This window comes from Chrysemys picta, chromosome 8, assembly GCF_011386835.1.
Source record: "Chrysemys picta bellii isolate R12L10 chromosome 8, ASM1138683v2, whole genome shotgun sequence".
Classification (NCBI taxonomy): Eukaryota; Metazoa; Chordata; order Testudines; family Emydidae; genus Chrysemys; species Chrysemys picta.
The window spans coordinates 5,571,397-5,589,724 of NC_088798.1; the positions used below are offsets into that span (position 1 = coordinate 5,571,397).

The 18,328-nt window shown below is 48.3% G+C and overlaps 1 protein-coding gene across 2 annotated transcripts; it reads right to left on the reverse strand.

Moving 5' to 3' along the window:
* Positions 1-1,728: 1,728 nt before the first annotated feature.
* TMEM275 (transmembrane protein 275) lies at positions 1,729-13,994 on the reverse strand. 2 transcript variants are annotated; one of them, XM_065553770.1, is made up of 3 exons: positions 13,359-13,994; positions 6,142-6,379; positions 1,729-2,941 (listed from the first exon to the last, which is right to left on the reverse strand). In XM_065553770.1, exon 3 carries the CDS (start codon positions 2,848-2,850, stop codon positions 2,302-2,304), a length of 549 nt encoding a protein of 182 aa, XP_065409842.1. In that variant the 5' UTR covers positions 2,851-2,941; positions 6,142-6,379; positions 13,359-13,994; the 3' UTR covers positions 1,729-2,301. The 2 variants fall into 2 exon arrangements, with proteins under 2 accessions (XP_065409842.1, XP_042700917.1); XM_042844983.2 differs by lacking the exon at positions 6,142-6,379.
* Positions 13,995-18,328: the final 4,334 nt, after the last annotated feature.

The following is an 18,328-nucleotide window of genomic DNA, read 5'->3' on the forward strand; positions in this document are numbered from 1 at the left end:
GTAAACGTAGTTATTTGGCCTGTGTCATTCCTTCATATTAGGTAAGTTGTGTAAAGAGCAAAAGACAAGACACGTCACTATCCCCCGTTGAGAAAGGAGGTCTTAAAAAAACTCCGAGCTTCCATCAAAATGTTTCCCTTTGGAGGGAGATTTGGCAGCTCAAAATCCCACGGAACCTGGAGATTAACGCAGTGTTGTCAACTCTCAAGATAGTAATATCTGTCTCATGCTATTTGATATTTTTCGGAAAGCCCCAGCTCCTGGAATCATGTGAATATGTGAGAATTTCAGCTTACTTAAAAAAAAAAGTCTCTTTCTTTCTCTTGGTAATGGCAAAACAACTTGAAAACATGTCCCACCAAGGCTTAAAGCCCAGAAGATGATTAAACAGAATCCAACATTAATTATTTGTTAAAATAATCTCATGCTATCTGAGCCACTCTTGTGATTTTGGGCAGGCGTGACTCCTGATTTTTGAACATTTCCGGTTGGCGATACTGTCAGTGGGCAAAAGGAGCTACAACCCCCACTTCTAAACCACCCTGCAGACCCTCCGTCTCTAGAGTACGGCTCTGTCTACCTCTGCTGCGCTGTGCTCTGCTCACCTCCAAGAAGAGCAGACTGCTGCTCACAGTGGCATTACCGTCCACTGTATTGTGTGTCAGAAGGAAGCAGGCTGCATTCAGCAGTTGCTCCCCAGCTCTGCTTCTCTACCTGCTACAAGGTACGTCCTATCCCCAAAGCCAGGAACCGCTTAGCATCCAGAGTCAGATGGAAACCTTCCATGTACAGCAGCAGGCAACACGGACAGCATTTCCTCCCTTCCATAGATTCAGGGTCCTCTCCAGCAAATATCCTTTCCACCTTCCCAATGCCTTACAACACAGGAAACCATGGTGCCCTTATTTAGGGAACTTATTCTCCTCTTACTGTACACACGCAGCTCATATCAAAGTCAGTGGGATTTACAGTCACTTAAAGGGAGGAGACACAGATCCCTTTGGTCATCTTCTAGATCAGTTGGCCTGACTTCTGGCAAGTAGGGGCCTGAAGAAACCACAAGCCAGACAGAGCCCATGGAATAACCAGTAACCTGGTGTCAGGGCACCTGCCTGGGATGTCGGAAACGCAGTTTTGAGTCCCTGCTCCAAATCAGGGACCTGCACTTGGTTCCCTCACATCCCAGGTGAGGGCTATCCTGGTCTCTCCCTCCCCAGAAATTCCATCCTGGACCTGAGAAACCATCCTTAAGAAACTGTCACTGAAACCGATTCACTGAAAAATTCCCCACCAGCTGTAACAATAACAACATTACGGTTATTTTCATTCCCGAATAAACGCTGACTCTAAGTAGCCATGTCCAAGCCAGGCCCAAAGTTCCCCCCCAAAGGGGGTTCAGGTGCATCATCTTATCTCGCTCCATTTCTATTGCTCAGTGGAACCTCTTTCCACATGACTCCATTTCCTTTTCCATTAGGTCTATGGGCTGCCTCTTCTGATACTCTCCACCTATTGCAAGGCCTGGCTTAACCAATCACCTGCAGCCCCTACATACTCAGGCACAGCTGACCTTCCAAGCGATGTGGTGTGTTAGACAGCAGGACTGAGACCCGAATCTGAATTATGCAGGAGGAAAAATGGCTGACCTATCTGCTGCACTTGAGATCTGCTGGCTGCTAGAGTTAGAGTGGAAGTCAAAAAAAGAAAGGAAAGGTTGAGACAGGAGAAAAAGTGGAAGTTACATTTTTGTGTTGCATTTTTAATTGCGTTAAAATAAATTTATTCTCCCTCAACCCTCCCAAAGCCGAGTCTCAAAGATCTGTAATTTCCCAGCAACTGGGTGGTATCAATATCTAATTACTGCCTTGGTCATTTTTATTACATTAAAAACTGCATCCCTTCCAAAAAGAGAGACCTGTAATTTGCCAGCACTCTGCGGCACTGAATTCTAATCACGACATTACTTTTTTTTTTTAAGTTGCACTAAAGAAATGAATTCATTCCAAAAGAAGATCTCTAATTTCCCAGTAGCTAGGCCATATCGATTCCTCATTACAGCGTTATTTCTAATCACATTAAATAAATGCGCCCATTCCAGAAAAAAGCGGGAATTTCCCACCACTGTTTCCAATTACCATGTCATCCCTTTCCTTTCTTAACTGGTTTTTAAGATGTCAACGTATCGGTTGGCCACACAAAAGGATTTTGTAGGCTTGCTGCTTCCTAACGGCTGTATCCATCTGATCATGGCGTGCCCAACTGCAGTGCCCACCTGGCTGCTAATAACCACTCTGACTTGACTTAGGATGTCATAAGGTCTCTAGGCAAGTTCAGCTGAATTGATTCCCCTCCTGCTGTGTATTTTGCCGCCGGCCCGTTACCATCCATTGTGAAGAGTTTGCAGGTCTTGGAGTTCTCATGGACGGGTGTGGACTTTCTGGAGGACACAGGCGAGTTGGTTGGGCTCAGCTGCACGGCGGTGGTGTCCTGCACCGTGTGCTCGCTGGTTTCTATCTCGAAGGCCGTGTTACCGGGTTTGATGAGCCCGATGTTGGAACCTGGCTTGGATTTCCTCGCCCCATGGGCGGGTGGTCTCCGGCTACAGATGCAGCAGGCCCCGAAGAACGTGAAAGCAACCACAAGCAGGATGGGTCCGATGATGATGGGGGGGTTGTTCACGGGGAGGAAGGTCCCAAAAGCGAACGCTCCCACCAGGGTGATGTTGATCCCGGCGAGCATGATGCAAAGTCCGCAGGCGCAGCAGAGAGCAGGGGATGGGAGCCCCTGGGGCCTGGTCTTTTTCTGGCTAGGTTTCTTGGACAAAGAGGTGCTGCTCTTTTCACTGAACATGTTGATATGAGTCTCCCAGGGGACCTCGCACCTTACTGAGCACACATGGCATTGGCGAGATGATCTCTGGGCTTGTGCTGCCTTGAATTTCCTGTAGGAGGAGGAAAGGAAGAAAGAGTGTAACTGCTTGCTCATTATGTGGAGGGATTACCCAGGGGCCTTGGGAGAAAGCAAAAGGCATGAGAGGGAGCTGCCTGCGGGAGACTTGAAGCCTGGAGCAAGCTTGCTAAATGAGCCAACCAGAGACACCGGGTGTGGGGAGGGAACCGCACACAGCTGGGGTTCCTTATAAGAGAGCTGAAGCTTTTCTTGAAGGGGAAGTCAGCTCTGAGCAGGGCAACTGCCAGCCGAACCCCAGAGCGGGTTACCTCCTAAGAACTGCTAAATGGACCATGTGGAGGAACCCTCTCATTCACTCAGGCTCTGAAGTCAGAGCCAGGCCCCGGGACAGACTCTTGAGACTTGGAGTCTTGCTTTATAGTTAATTTGTCTGAATAGGGGGGATGGAACAGCTTCCATATGAGGAGAAATTAAAAAGACTGGGACTTTTCAGCTTGGAATAGAAATGACTAAGGGGGCATATGACAGAGGTCTATAAAATCATGACTGGTGTGGAAAAAGTGAATAGAGAAGTGTTATTTACCCCTTCCCATAACACAAGAACCAGAGGTCACCCAATGAAATTAATAAGCAGCAGGTTTAAAACAAACATAAGGAAGTACTTCCTCACACAACACACAGTCAACCTGTGGAACTCATTGCCAGGGGATGCTGTGAAGGCCAAAAGTCTGTGTTCCAAAAAGAACTAGATCAGCTCTTGGAGGACAGGTCCATCAAGGCTATTAGCCAAGATGGTCAGGGATGCAACACCATGCTCTGGGTGTCCTAAGCCTCTAACTGCCAGAAGCTGGGAGTAGACAACAGGGGATGGACCACTCAATAACTGTCCTGTTCTAGTCATTCCCTCTGAAGCACCTGGCACCAGCCACTGTTGGAAGACAGGACGCTGGGCTAGATGGACCATGGGTGTGACCCAGTCTGGCCGTTCTTACATTAATAAACCCAGACCCAACAGGGGTGCCTATTGGATGAGAAAGCATGTGGTGTCTGGTTAAAAGAGCCTGGCAGAGGGAGGAGAAAGAGCAGGACAAGGCAGAGACACCCCGCCAATAAGAGGGTGCCTGGGGGCGGCCAACTCTTTTACAGGCCCCTTTCCCAGGGCCACAGAGTTTGCATTTCTTACTCTACAGACACCTCATTGTTCTTCTTCAAATCCCTCCTTGAAACTGTCGCCTGCTGGGATGCTTACAAAAAGCTTGACAATGGCTGGGCAGCAGGTTTGCTATGACCTCTGCTCATCATCCTAACCTGGATCTTCTCAATGCCTTCTCACTGTGACCTTCTGTTCCCCTGTTTGTTGTATCCACCTGTTGTCTTTTGTCTTTGACTGACAGGGTGACCAGATGTCCCAATTTTATAGGGACAATCCCGATTTTGGGGTCTTTTTCTTATATAGGCTCCTATTACCCCCTACCCCCTGTCCCAATTTTTCACATTTGCTCTTGATCACCCTATTGACTGATACCATGAGCTTTACAGGAAAGGGAATGCTCGTTTTGTTTCTATTTGTACAGTACTGAGCATGGGTTCTTTAAGCTCTACTGCTACACGAGTTTATAATAAAACCTGCCACTTGTCCTTTTGGAACAATTTTAAATTTCATTTTCATGTCTTTCCTTCCCCCACCCCCCCAAAAAATTCGGTATTACAGTTAATATTTTTACATTATTTCATGACTCATCAGTAGTAGTAGTACATAGTATGCCATGTCATATCAAATTATGATGTGACATCAACAATCGCACTGGCACCTCATAAGATTATTTATCAGTCACATGGTTTATCACATGCCTTTCCAATTTATTACATGGCTATCCCCTCCATATACATGACAGACATACACTAGATATATGATGGAGCAGCCCGGGCTGCTCAAACACTCTAGATTATTCTAGACTGGCTCTGTCTTCCTGTCTCATCATCCACAAATTTGACCACTAATAAATTGGCATGAAAGGAACAGCCCACCAATGAAGGGCAAGCAGCAATCAAAAGCCAAATCCTGCAGCCAACCCCACTCACACTGAGTAGCACTTAACTCCAAGAGTAGCTCTGCTGCGATCACGGGAACAGCTCACAAAATAAGCATTCTGATTCAAAACTCATTGAAGTCAGTGAATTGAAGCCAACATTTTGCAGTTTGGAGATGCCCAGCTTGAGTCACCTAGAATCTGATTTACTGAGGTGCTGAGCACCTAGAACTCCAGTTGGATGGTTGCTGCAGGTGCTCAGAAAATTTGAAAATCTGACCCAAAGGGTCAAGTTAAGCACCTAAGAATAAAGACACCCGAAACCAGTGGCTACCTTTGAGAAGGTAGGCCCAGATCCTTAAAGGCTTTGAGGTGCCTAAGTCCACCATTTGGGTACCACTGACATTTTCAACGCTGCCGCTCAGCCGCCATCTCATCCACAGGGCATCTACGTTTCCACTGCACAGCATTTTCAGAGCCAGCTATGCCCTGACACCACCCTACAGCCAACGAGCTGCTCAGTGCCCTCTCTCATGCTGATGCTCCAGAGGCCCTGGGATTCTCAAACGAGGCAGGGAAACGTCTGTCTCACCAGTGGAGCACGATCCTGTCGGCATGCTCTGAGCACAGCTAAGATCTGTTACTTGCCTGCCCCCCACAGCAAGAGGGCCACATGCAGGCCACCATTAGGTGGGGGGGGGTGAGTTGGGGTAGCACAGCACATGCACAAAAGACAACTGGGGGCACGGGGAAACGTAGGGGGGTGTCAGTAAGGTACTGAGCATGAGCCGGAGAAGAGAAAGACACTTAGTGACTAGGGCATGAGCTACCTAAGCAGCTGACCTGGCTCAGGTGCGTGACTCCACTAGAGGGCCTGCGGCTGAGGATCCTGAGCTGAAGGAGGCGCCTATCTCTGGCCCCTCAGCCAGGTGCACCTGGGTATACTAGGCCAGGGGAGGCTCTGCTGGATGCCTGGTTGCGGGTTTGGTGGGGGAAGTTTTTGCTTTATTATGCCCATGCAGGTTCCGGAGCGTCTGAAGAGGCCGTATGTGCTGTTCAGCTTCCTGGGTTCATCAGTGATCTCCCTGGATTCCAGAGAGATTACTGATGAACCCAGGAAGCTGAGTCCGCCCCTGTGGGACAGCGCTTCCTCTCAGAGGCTGACTGCAAACTCAACAGTATCATGGTCTCTCCATCTCACCTCCTTCACTTCTGAAGTTCTTCTCCCTTCTCTCATTCCAAATCATCTTCATGGTCGTAAATCTGATCTCGGACAGAGCCGCTCTGGAGGAGAGCGGGGGGAGAGAGTTTTAGCTGCTTAGTGAAGTGGAACACCCGGCGACACCTTGGAATTTACATGCTCTTCGGGGATCCCTTTGGGACGAGAAACCTGGCCTGAATTAATTCCTGGAGAAGCACCTTCTGGACTTGATCTGTGACTGGGGAACACAATAACAGATATAGCACGGAGCAGGCTTCCACTGCAAGACCCAAGAGTCTCCATCATAATATATCAGTGTCTGGCCAAAAAATTAATGAAGAAACAAAAACACCCATAAATCTGACTACTGTGTCACCCAAACATTTGCTGCATTACTATACATCTGCAAAGCCAGCTGAATGTTTTTAATATGGTTTCCAGGCTGCGAAGTATTCCAGAGCCTCTAGCAGAGACAAGCTCCTCTTTTGTGTCCTATACTAGAAATGAAAATTCATCGCTTGCTTTGTTGCTCCCCCGCCCCAAATCATTGATCCTGCAGCGAGAGTCCCCGTCTCTCAGCGGGACATCAGCTGGCGGTGAGGCACCTTGCAGGACAGATTCCATGTTTGGTGCAGAGGTCTTTTTGCCAATGATTATCTACCCCAGTGGCCTGCAAAGATGCCCCAGCCACAGAAACACTTGGTGGAGAAAGAACGACTGGCCCCATTCAGTAGCCGCAACATGTGAAACTTACAAGAATGTCAGTGGGAGTTCCATCTCGAAAGGGGATTCAATGGCTGGTCCTATTTTCTCTGCAATCCATTTAAGTGGGTCGACTGATGCTTCTACTGGGGCATTCTGCATTGCCTGGGAGTAGCTGGCATTTCAGATACTTTCAAGCTGTTTTATTTAGACAACTAACAAGTCTTGAAATCAAAGCCTGTCTCTTTCCAATTCTGAGGAGCTTTCCAGGATCGGATGAGTGAGGGAAATTAAATGGACAGGGGGTGGGGTATGGATGTTTTCACCTCTGGATTACTAGCTCAGATTCATCCCAGATTGCTATCGACTGAACATCAGGTGCTATGTGAAGTAAATTGGTGGCTTCAGTCCACATACAAACGGAATTTGCCACCCGTCCAAGCAGCAGACTAGTCCAGACTAGAGCTGGGTGAAGTTTTCCATCCAAAACTTTTTTTCAGAGAAAAAGGCAGATTCAGCAATACCAAAACATTTCACAAATGTGTGTCAATGTCACCAAATTGTTTGGGTCCGGAAAAAAAAAACAAAAATAATTTTTAAAAGCCCCACAAAAGAAATCTGAAGAAAAAAAAACGACATTTTTTTTAAACAAAACATTTTGACTTTTCTATTCAAAATGACTTTTCATTTGGAAATTTCCTTTAATTTTTGTTAATTAAAAATGTTAAAAATGCTCAAAGTCAAAGTCAACCCAGGCACTTAATCCCACCTGAAATGAAATCTGCTTTGATTGTTCTATTTGCCAAAAGTTTGGAACTATTTGGGATTTGGTTTGACTCAAAACATGATTTTTTTTTTCAGAATTGCCAATGAACCAAAAAAATATCCATTATTCACCCAACCCTATTCCAGACTCTACTGGACTAGCCAACCCTTTCTGTGTACCATAGACAGGGAATCACAGACACTGGATCACCCCAGCAGTGGCCCCTAGAGTGCCAGGTTATTTAGAGATGGCACAGAGTTCCCTCCCCCCCTTTGGGCCTGATCCAAATCCCATTGAAGTCATTAGATTTTCAATCACGCCCTTGGGGGCAGGAAGGCTACAGATGCCTCTGTTTGGCTACTTTATTGGCACTCTCCCCAATAGGGACACAACAAGGCTGCACCTGTAAAGATCGACAGGTCAAGAAACCAGGGTTGGGGGGTCCTGGGCAGCTGATGCCTCCATGTTGCCAGGGAGAGCCAGGCAGACCAGCATCCAGAAGTTACTGGAGGGATGGCAATGCAGGAAGTACCGCCCAAAGTGGACCAAGCGACAGAATCCTGCAGCCACCTGAGTAGTCCACACAAACTCTTTAGACCAGGAAGTCAGCCCCTGGAACTGTCTAAGCAACACAGATTCGAGATTGCTACTGCTACAAGACTCACCATTCGCCCCATCTTGTTCTTGACTCCTGCCTTCAGCCCCGGCCTGGCTTGACCTTGGTACCCATCTCCTGACTCGGCTTGACACCTGCCTTTGACCCCCGCCCAGCAGACATTACTGTGCCAGCCACCTTTGTCCTGGCCATTACATCACCAGCACAAAGGCCTTTGCAAGGAGCAACTGTCCCCTGAAAGACTGAATCAAGGAACAGCCGCGCTGTGTTAGGTTTACTCCTTCCCAACGATTCCTGGTTCACACTGCACAGCGTTCTGTCACCCTGAAGACATGCTTAGCAGTCTCTGGGAATGTTAATTCATCCTCGGTAGAATAATTTGGGACGGATGAACAGCCACACTTGCTGTGCTTCCAAGAGCCTGAGGCCCTGCCTCTGAAATACAGTTTCCCCCCTGGGCTCTCAGCTTTTACCCAGGATCTCAATGTCTCACGTTAATGGCCACCCCTCGTTACATTGTCTAGACCATCCCTGCTGCGGGATGGCTCCAGGAGGGCAGTTGTAGTACACAGCAGAACCTCGGGCTGGTTGGGAAAGACAGGCTGATGTGTCTCATTTTCTCAGCATGGCAGGCCAATCATCAGCTACAATTTCCCGTTCTTGCTGTGCAGCATCAGGCCCCAGGCCCGGATCCTCGGGAGGATTTAGGATCTGAACTTTCACAGAAATCGGTGGACATTAGGAGCCTAGATACCTTGGAGGGCCTGGGCCCAAATCCTCAGGCAGGTTTGCACAGCTACAAGGGCAGGGCGGGGAGGAGAAAGCAGTAGGTGGCAGCATAAGCCAGCCCGGCCCCAGAGCAGCCTGTCCCCAGCATGGTTTGGCGCAGTCAGAGGAAGGGGACCACCCAGCTGCTCAGGGAGCTGCAGATCCAGAAGGCCCCTCACAGTGTCCCCGAGAGGGACAGAGATGAGGCCCATTGGACAGCTGGCTCAAGTCCTGCTCTTCCTTGAGCTGACAGGCAAGGGAAGCAAAGGGTCATGGAGGGGCGTTGCACACGTTGCAGGAGGAGGACGACAACCTGCCCTTGGACCTGAGCCAGCTCCCACTGAAAGGAATGGGAGCTTTCCATTGCCTTCAGCGACAGCTGCATCAGCCCGGTCATCGCCCAAGGGTATGCTCGTAGCTCTCGGGCAAGCACAGGGCGTGCACATGCTCATCTAGTCCTGTGCCCCATGGACAACAGAGGTGGAGTTTGCAAATAAAGTCATGTGCCCAGCAAGCACATGTGCTGCCATCAACAGGCACCAGCCCCAGCAGGCAAACTGCTCCTGTCCCGGAAGAGCCTCCCCAGCTCCCCGTAAGTAATCACCATAGAAGGAGCTCTCTTGTTTTAGACATGCATCCTGCAATGCACCGCGGGCTCCGTTACTTCCAGAACGGGCGACCAAAGTCACACAGCAGGTGAGTGGCAGACCCTGAATAATGAACCCAGGAGTCCTGACTCCCAGTACCCTGCTCTAAATACGAGGCAGAACTTTCCCCCTCTGTTGCCTAGTTGGATTTGTAGGTTTCTAACTCCAGGCTGCACATGAAGTGCCAGGTACTCAGGGTAGCTCCATTTACATCAATGGACCTATGGCCAGTTTACACTAGCTGGGGAATCTAGCCCATAGCAATGGGAATGGAGTCTCCTGGCGAGATGATACCAGCACAGAACTGCAAGGTGACACATAGGGAGGGAGGTGCTGTCGGTGAATCTGTAAGTGGAGTTCGGCAGCACAATGTGACAAATATGGCAAGTTCCTGCAATCTCCTGGACAAACCTGATTGAATTCAGTTTGTGTGTCTTAGGAGTTTATTGTATTCAAAATGCAAAGGTATTATTGTGGGATCGTATGTAGCATCTCTAGAGTGGAGACATGACTAATGTAAAACCCTGGGAAGTGTAATAGCTTCAGAGGACTCTTTTAAACAATGAGCAAGCCACAGATAAACTTTTAGTTTAGTGCGGGGGTGGGCAAACTACAGCCCGGGGGCTGCATCCGGCCCTCCAGACATTTTAATCTGGCCCTTGAGCTCCAGCCAGGAAGCATGTAGCTCCCAGATGCAGCCAGCATGTCCCCCCTCCAACTCCTACGCGTAGGGGCAGCCAGGGGGCTCCGCACACTGCCCCTGCCCCAAGTGCTGCCCGCACAGCTCCCATTGGCCGGGAGCTGTGGCCAATGGGAGCTGTGGGGTGGCGCCTTTGGACAGGGCAGCGCGCAGAGCTGCCTGGCCACACCTCCGCATAGGAGCCAGAAGGGGGACATGCTGCTGCTTCCAGGAGCATTCCAGGTAAGTGCTGCCCAAAGCCTGCATCTCTGACCCTCTCCTGCACCCCAACTGCCTGCCTCAGCCCTCATCCCCCCTGCCCTCCAAACCCCTCCGTCCCAGTCTGGAGCACCCTCCTGCACCCTCAACCCCTCATTCCCAGCCCCACCCCAGAGTCTGCACCTTCAGACAGAGTCCTCATCTATCTCCCCCCCGCACACCAACCCTCTGCCCCAGTCTGGAGCCCTCTCCCTCACCCTGAACTCCTCATTTCTGGCCCCACCCCAGAGCCTGCACCCCCAGCCAGAGCCCTCACCCCTACCACACACCAGCCCCCAATTTTGTGAGCATTCATGGCCCACCACAGGATTTCCATACCCAGATGTGGCCCTTGGGCCAAAAAGTTTGCCCACCCCTGGTTTAGTGGGTTTCCTAAGAAATACAGCAGAACCCCATTTATCTGGTCTCCTTGGGACCAGAGCCAGATCGGATCATCAAAAATTCAGATAACCTGGAGAATGGGAATGTGCAAGGCTGCAGTGCAATCTCGCGGCCACAGTAGAGATCACTCACTTCTGGATCTGTGTGAGCCAGTTGTTCATTTAATATGGATAATGGAGGGTCCGATAAATGGGTTTCTACTGTACTTGGGAGGAGGCGAATGCAAATTCCCACCTCCAGGCCCACCTCTGCCCTGAGAAGAAACCCACCATCTGCAAGTTACCTGTTCCCCAGGTCCCAGGATCAAAGACTCAAACTGTATAAACAAGTGACACAGATTCATGGGCATCTAGTTCTGAACTTATAACCACAGAAAAAAAACCCAGGGTGGAATGTGAAGCACTGACACCTACCAGAACCCTTGTTGGAGTTGGGGTGATCTCTGGTAAACTTGGTTAGCATGTGTGTAGGGTTTATTATTATTCATTATTTTAATATGTTTTCTCAGTCATGCTTTTGCCTTAAGAATAAATGTGCTTGCTTAGAAAAGGTGTGTGGTAGCTTCTAACTGTGGGAGATTAAACTGGTTATAGCCTCCAAGAAGAAAAGCAAAGCAAACTGGCTGAAGCAGTCTGATTTGCTGGGGAACTCACTGTGCAGGCAGGGAACTGTGTGGCCTAGAAAATCCCCAGGAGGGGGAGAGATGCACGTCTCCACCCAAGCAAGGTGAAAGCTAGGAGCCAGAAGCATAAAAGTGGGTGCCCTTGCTGGGCCATAGAGGAGGAAATACAGGTGCAGTTGCCCTGAACTGTGACAAACACGAGGGGGCTTTGTACAGTTGATCATGTGCATGTACACTGTTTACTTTGCTCTGCCACCTCCCCTGCTCAAGCTCTATTAAAATGATGGCACAAAATCAAAAATGATTGGGAAATAAGTGAGTGGGCTTCAGAAAGCGTTGCCTGGCATTAGAAAAAGGAATGACCTGATTCAAGATTTCAAGGCCAGAAGGGACCATCTGGTCTGACCCCCTGTATAACAGAACTGCCCCAAAATAATTCCCAGAGTGGATCTGTTGGAAAAACATCCATTTTTTTAAAAACTGTCTGCAATAGAGAATCCATCACGACTCTTGGTAAATCATTCCACTGGTTAATTACCCTCACTGTCAAAGATGTATATCTTATTTCCAGTCTGAATTTGTCTAGCTTCAGCTTCCAGCCATTGGGTCAGCATAGACCTTTCTCTGCTAGATTGAAGAACTCATGAGCAAATATTTGTTCCCATAGGTACTTATCAACTGTGATCAAGTCACCACTTAACCTTATAAATATGCCATCCCTCTAGAGAGTAACCCAGGCAGCCTGGAACAGTAGGAAAATAAATCAACCTTATTATAATCAATACACAGTATGGGAGCATCCTTAGTTTGTTTTCTAAGGCTGTTCTCCCTTATATTATAGGCAGTACCTACATGCACAGAGAGTCTGGTCCAAAGCCCATTGAGAGCAATAGAAATCACCAATGTGCCAGACCTTAATAAGCGACCTATTTGTAGACACCCTACAGCTTTTGTAGGTGCTCCCTTCACCTTGCTGTTTCTGCACTGCCCTTGCACCAGGTAAGGTTATTCATTTTAAACTAACCACTCTTCTGAAATGTAAGACTTTATTGTGGGAAGGGAAGTATTAAGGGAGCTAGGCAGACCTCTCTGCTTTTTATTGTCATGGTTGTGGTTGTCGTTGCCTGTGTGTTGAGGTGACAGTTGTCTGATACATTTCTGGGTTTATTCTCCAATACATATTGATTACGCGGTAAATGTATAAATGCAAAGAATAACTAACTGCAAAGCAGAATATACAGGGGAGGAATCTTCCAACCTAGGAATGGTCAAATACCTTCTCCAGGGGATTGATTAAAAACCAACAAAAACCAAAACAAATGTCAAAGCAAGGAACCAAATCCATCTTAAACATAACTCCAGTGAAGTGAATGGAGCTAAAGCAGGGACGAATGTATCCAGCGTTTTCAGGGGATCATTTTTGGATAGATCCAAAAACGTTCACACAAAATCTAAGCAAACTCAGCTGGAGTGGAGGGAAAATATCACTCATTCAATCACTGACGTCCAACCTGTCTAGATAGACTGATGCAATCCACAGACCCATTTCTGAAGGTGGGATTCTTCAGTGGTGTGAAAGAAACGTGTTTAAAAGGGTCGGGGAGGGGGGGGGAATCAATTAAGTTCTTTACCGTCAAAATCTTCCAAGTTGAGTGTTAACAAAGCAGGAGTCCCCCCCCCCCCACACACACACACAAAGTGCTGTGAAACTCTCCAGCAATTCTCCATTGCCTTGGAAGCCAAAGAGAACCACTTACCTGGGCTTGAGTGGGAACTCAGGGCTGGCAAGAGGCAGCAGGCTCCCCCCTGTCCTCTGGTTCAAACAACTGAACCGAAGTGCCTGGCAGGAGCAGAATCAGCTGTGGGGAAGCCCCGGGGACCAGCGATCCACCAGCAGCACACCCACGGCACGGCAGATCCTTCCCACGCGTGGGGCTCTCTCCTTCCTAGCTGCGGCCCCCCCACGCCTGGAAAACTTTGCCTGGGCTAAGCCACTCTTAGCGCCCCGCCCAGATTTCGTTGCTGCTGCTGCCGCCCGTCCTTCAGCAGCGTGCCCTGGGCGAGGGGGAGCCGGGATGGGCTGCCCACCGTCCCTTCTCGCTCCTGCTCCCCCTAAGGATGCCACACTTCTTCCTATGGTTCGCCTGCCCCACCGGGTCCTCTCTGCATCAGCGCCGGGCTCTTCCAGAGGCAGGACCAGGGCTCTGCCGAGCCATGCTGCAGCCGGGGAGGGGGCGCAGACCCTCTGGATCTGGCTGCCTCTGCCGCGGATAACGCTCTGCCTACAGCATCTCCCCCTGCGCCTGGTACCTCGGGCTGCAAACTCCCCCACACACACCCCCAAGACGCCTCTGCCTCCGCTGAGATGCCAGAGAGGCGCTGTCCACTGCTGTGGTGCTGAAAGCAACAGCAACCCCTTTTATGTGTAAAGCTGCCTTCTCGAGCTTTGCCGCTAGGGGCAGCCTGGAGCTTTTCTCCCGGGGAGGGGGATGGAGAACATTGATTCTTCATTGCCTAGGGAAAGTGCCTCATTGCAAGGCGTAAGACCTAGAAGGGGGGCGATGGACGCCCCAGGAGCAAGGAATTCCTTGTAAGACACTCAGTCTGCTGTGCCAATGCCCGATCTCTTAAAAGCTGCATCAATAATTTAAGGAGGGGAAAGACATTCCTGCCACAGATCCCCAATGACATCTGTTCTCTTGGTGTGACATTTCCCTCCAATCTCCCTCCTGCAGGCTGGCTGGCCCAAACAGGAGTGAAGGCCCGATTAGAAGACGTGTAGTGAAGTCGTTGTATTTGGGTGCGGGGTTCAGGGGTGGTGATCTAATTGGCTCCAGCAGGCTTTGTGCTAGTGGATGTATTAAAGTGAGATCAGAGCAGGGAAATAATCACAGGCTGGTGAGTGATGAGAAACAAGGAAGGAAAACCTTGGCATGCCTCCGAGAAATAGGAAAGGAGACGTGTTTGTCATTTGCAAATGCATCACCATTCTGCATGGTGGGAGAGTATTTACTTTGAGGGCCAATTATATTTAGACCCTGTCTAAACTCAGGTTTATTATTCACACCATGAATAATAGGACCCCAGTGTACTAGGCCTTGTACAAACCCCCAACAAAGAGAGGATTCCTGCCCCAAACTACTTAGTCCCACTGCCGGAAATGGTGGTCAGCAACTGGCTCACCTGCACCCATGGCCCCTAAGTGTAAACTAAGGCAACCCAAGGTTTGCAATGAATAAGCTAATCGACAGGGGTAAACGTCTATTAGCGCCATCAATGCAAATCTCTGCATGCCCTTAGCTACATCTACACCACAAGGTAGGGGGTAATTGTAGCATGGGTAGGTAGTTTTAATCTAGCTAGCGTGGGTAACAATAGCAGTCAAGATGCAGCAGCATGGACCCCAGCATGGGGTAGGAACCTGAATAAGTACCCAGGGTCCCCACCGATCTTGTTCCGGATAGTTAGCCTGGACTGAATCCCATGCTGTCCTGTCTTCACTACTATTGCCATCTGCGCTAGTTGGAGTAAACCTGGCCAAGGTATGCCCACAATCACACCTTCACTTGGAGTGCAGACGTACCCATTCAGTCAGGACTACTGCAGCTACATTGAACGCTGGCTACCGCTGAATGTGGGTGGGTGGGGAGGAGAGGGAGAGGGAGAGGGAGGGGGAGGGGGGGTATTCTCCTGTGTAGACAAAGGCTTAGGCCCTCAGAATAATACACAGAAGTTTGGAGGTTCAAATAGCATCAATCATATGCTCTTATTTACTTGCTTTCTCACCAGTCACTCTACAGCAAGGAAGAAGGCTGTGCATGCCATTTAGACGGAGGAGGATTTAGGTCATTAAACAGACCTGATATTCAGAAGGAAAAAAATGGCTGGAGAAGAATATATTCTTTCCTGACACACATCATCTTCCAGCGTCCCAGCTCTGGCTAAGGCAGCCAACGGGATCAGAGCAGGCTGCAGAATACACACAACATACAATATTCCTTACCCTTTCTGTAGCATTTGCCTTAGCTTACAGCCTAATGGGCCTGATTCACTCCTACGTTACTCTAGTTTGCTGCTGGTGTAAATGGCACTGGCAGATAAAGAGAAGTTGGGGTTATGCCCAAGAAGGGGATACAACTTGCAGCCAAGTCAGAAGCATTTCCCATCATGTGCACAGTGAATTGTTCACCAGCCTTTAGACTCAAGGTAACTTCTGTCAAGAATTCCTGATAGCATGCATCAAGCACATGGTGACTCATGCTCCCAATAAACTACCTTTAACAATTGTTTCAATGGAGATACGCTGGTATGAAATTCTATGGCCTGTATTATGCAGGGGAGAATAGATACTCAGAATGGCTCCTTAAGAAATCTATGAAAACTGAAGCATTGCTGTGGTGAATCAGGCTCACTATTTTCTCCTAAGTAGTAACCACAATCATTTTAACTGCAGAATTTATATTAGACTCAGGTGAAATAATGGCCAGTCATCTCCAGTACCAAAAGGGATTTTTTTAAATTCCCACTGGAAATATTAATATAGAGAAACCATCAGTCACAGCATTTTTCATTTCTCTCGATAAATTTACCTTAGGTAAATCATGAGAAAACAAGAGTCGGAGAAAGATCTGGTCAATTTCTCCCTGGGAGGGCGAGTACTCTGTTTTGTCTTTAGCCTGGGTAACAATGGCACATAACATAATTCAGCCAATGTGACAGACAGAATAGCACAATGGCAACCTCGGCATCTGACAGATTAAAACCAGATCCTCCTCCAAAAAGGTCAAAAATGGTCCCCAAACCCAATAGCAGATGTAAGATTAGGCTCTGATGCTTGGGGCATTAAATATTTGGACGAGATTATGACCCATGATGCTCTTGTTCTGTAAATGTCCCTGGCGGTAAGTTAGTAAGTTCCTCAGTTAGTAACACTGCAGGGAAAAATATCGAAGTACTGAGCTTACCAATGTCATTCAAAACTTCTGCTTGTGACAAAAAGAAGAACAGGAGTACTTGTGGCACCTTAGAGACTAACAAATTTATTAGAGCATAAGCTTTCGTGGACTACAGCCCACTTCTTCGGATGCATATAGAATGGAACATATATTGAGGAGATATATATACACACATACAGAGAGCATGAACAGGTGGGAGTTGTCTTACCAACTCTGAGAGGCCAATTAATTAAGAGAAAAAAAACTTTTTCTACCACTGATAGTTGCATGTAGCTTCTTGCTATGAATATAGGGAGCCAAATTGATCTGTGGTTTGGCTCTGCTAAGGTCAGTAGAAATTACACCCAGGAAGAATTTGGCCCTTTATAGTTAATTTATTTAAAAGGTAACCAATAAACCCACGTGCAGTTCTACAATTGCACAATCCAAAAGATGATCACGTTGAACGAGGCTGCAGTCATTTGATGTTGCAGTGGCCGCTGCGTGACCCTCCATGACACTTTCTGCTGAATAGACCATAAAACCAGTAAAAAGGGGAATTTTTAACTGAAAGCATCATACACTCAGGGCACCATTCAGTGAAGATTCAGCGTTTCACACATCTGGCCATGAAGATATGCAACTGGAGATTTCAGAGCTTCCCAGCTCAGGCGGACACTGAAAGGCGGACACCTGGAAGAGAAAAGCCTCACCTACTGAGAACAACAAGCCATGCAGGAAGTCCGTTTTTCAAATAAAGTGTGAATGAAGAGCAACCGAGTGCAACAGTGATCACAGAGCAATATTCACCATGAAGGGAAACACCCGAGTCCGGTAAAATAAGAGAGAGCGAGACCGCTTGTAAAGTTATGGTCCAATAAGGTCATTAGGTAAAGGTCCGGGGAGGCAGATTGACACAAGGCTTTGGAGGATGCGCTTCTCTTTGCATTTACATTCTAATTACTTCTGAAGGGAAGGAAATGCTGGAGTAGGTTTGCTTTTGCGGCAAATCAATTATAAATACTACCAAGCCGGGCTAAACATTGGGACGATGACATTATTGGTGCTCTTCATCCCCTGTAGTCATGGCTTATTGCTAAGGATTCTCTGCAGCAAACCAGCGGAGGAGGAGTTCATTTCTCTTGCAGTATTTTGTAGCTGTCGGGGACGCAGTTTGCTTTGCTTCTGAGCTGTGTCCATGAGAAGAGAGATGGTTCGAATCCCTCCTGAAGACTCACTTTGATCATGACGCTTCCTGATGTCAGACTGTTGATCATGGCTAGGGAGACAAGCCGCGATTCTTCCTTTTTCCCCGCGCTTTGCCTTTTCCTACTCCTTTCCTCTATCCCCGCTTAAATAATCCATAGCCTGTTGTCCCCACCCCCTTCTCTGTGTAATTAGACTTAACCCTTTCAGGGCAGGGATTCTCTCCCTTTTATGTTTGTACAACACTCAGCACATTGGGACCCCAATCCCAGCTGGGGTCTCTCGGCACTACCATATTATAAATATTGAATACAATACCACTGGGCTGGGACTCCGGAGATCTGGTGTCAATTCCCTGCCCTATCACAGACTCCCTGTCTGACCTTGGGCAAGTCACTTAATCTCTCTGTGCCTCAGTTCCCCACCTGTGCACTGGACAAAGACATCCTCTGTCTTCAGGGACCATCTCTCACTACGTGTCTGAACAGCACCTAGAACAAGAAGGCCCTCATCTCAGTTGTGGCTTGTGGACACGACTAGAATACAAATACTGACTGGGAAATTAACCAAGTTTCCCTATATCCTTT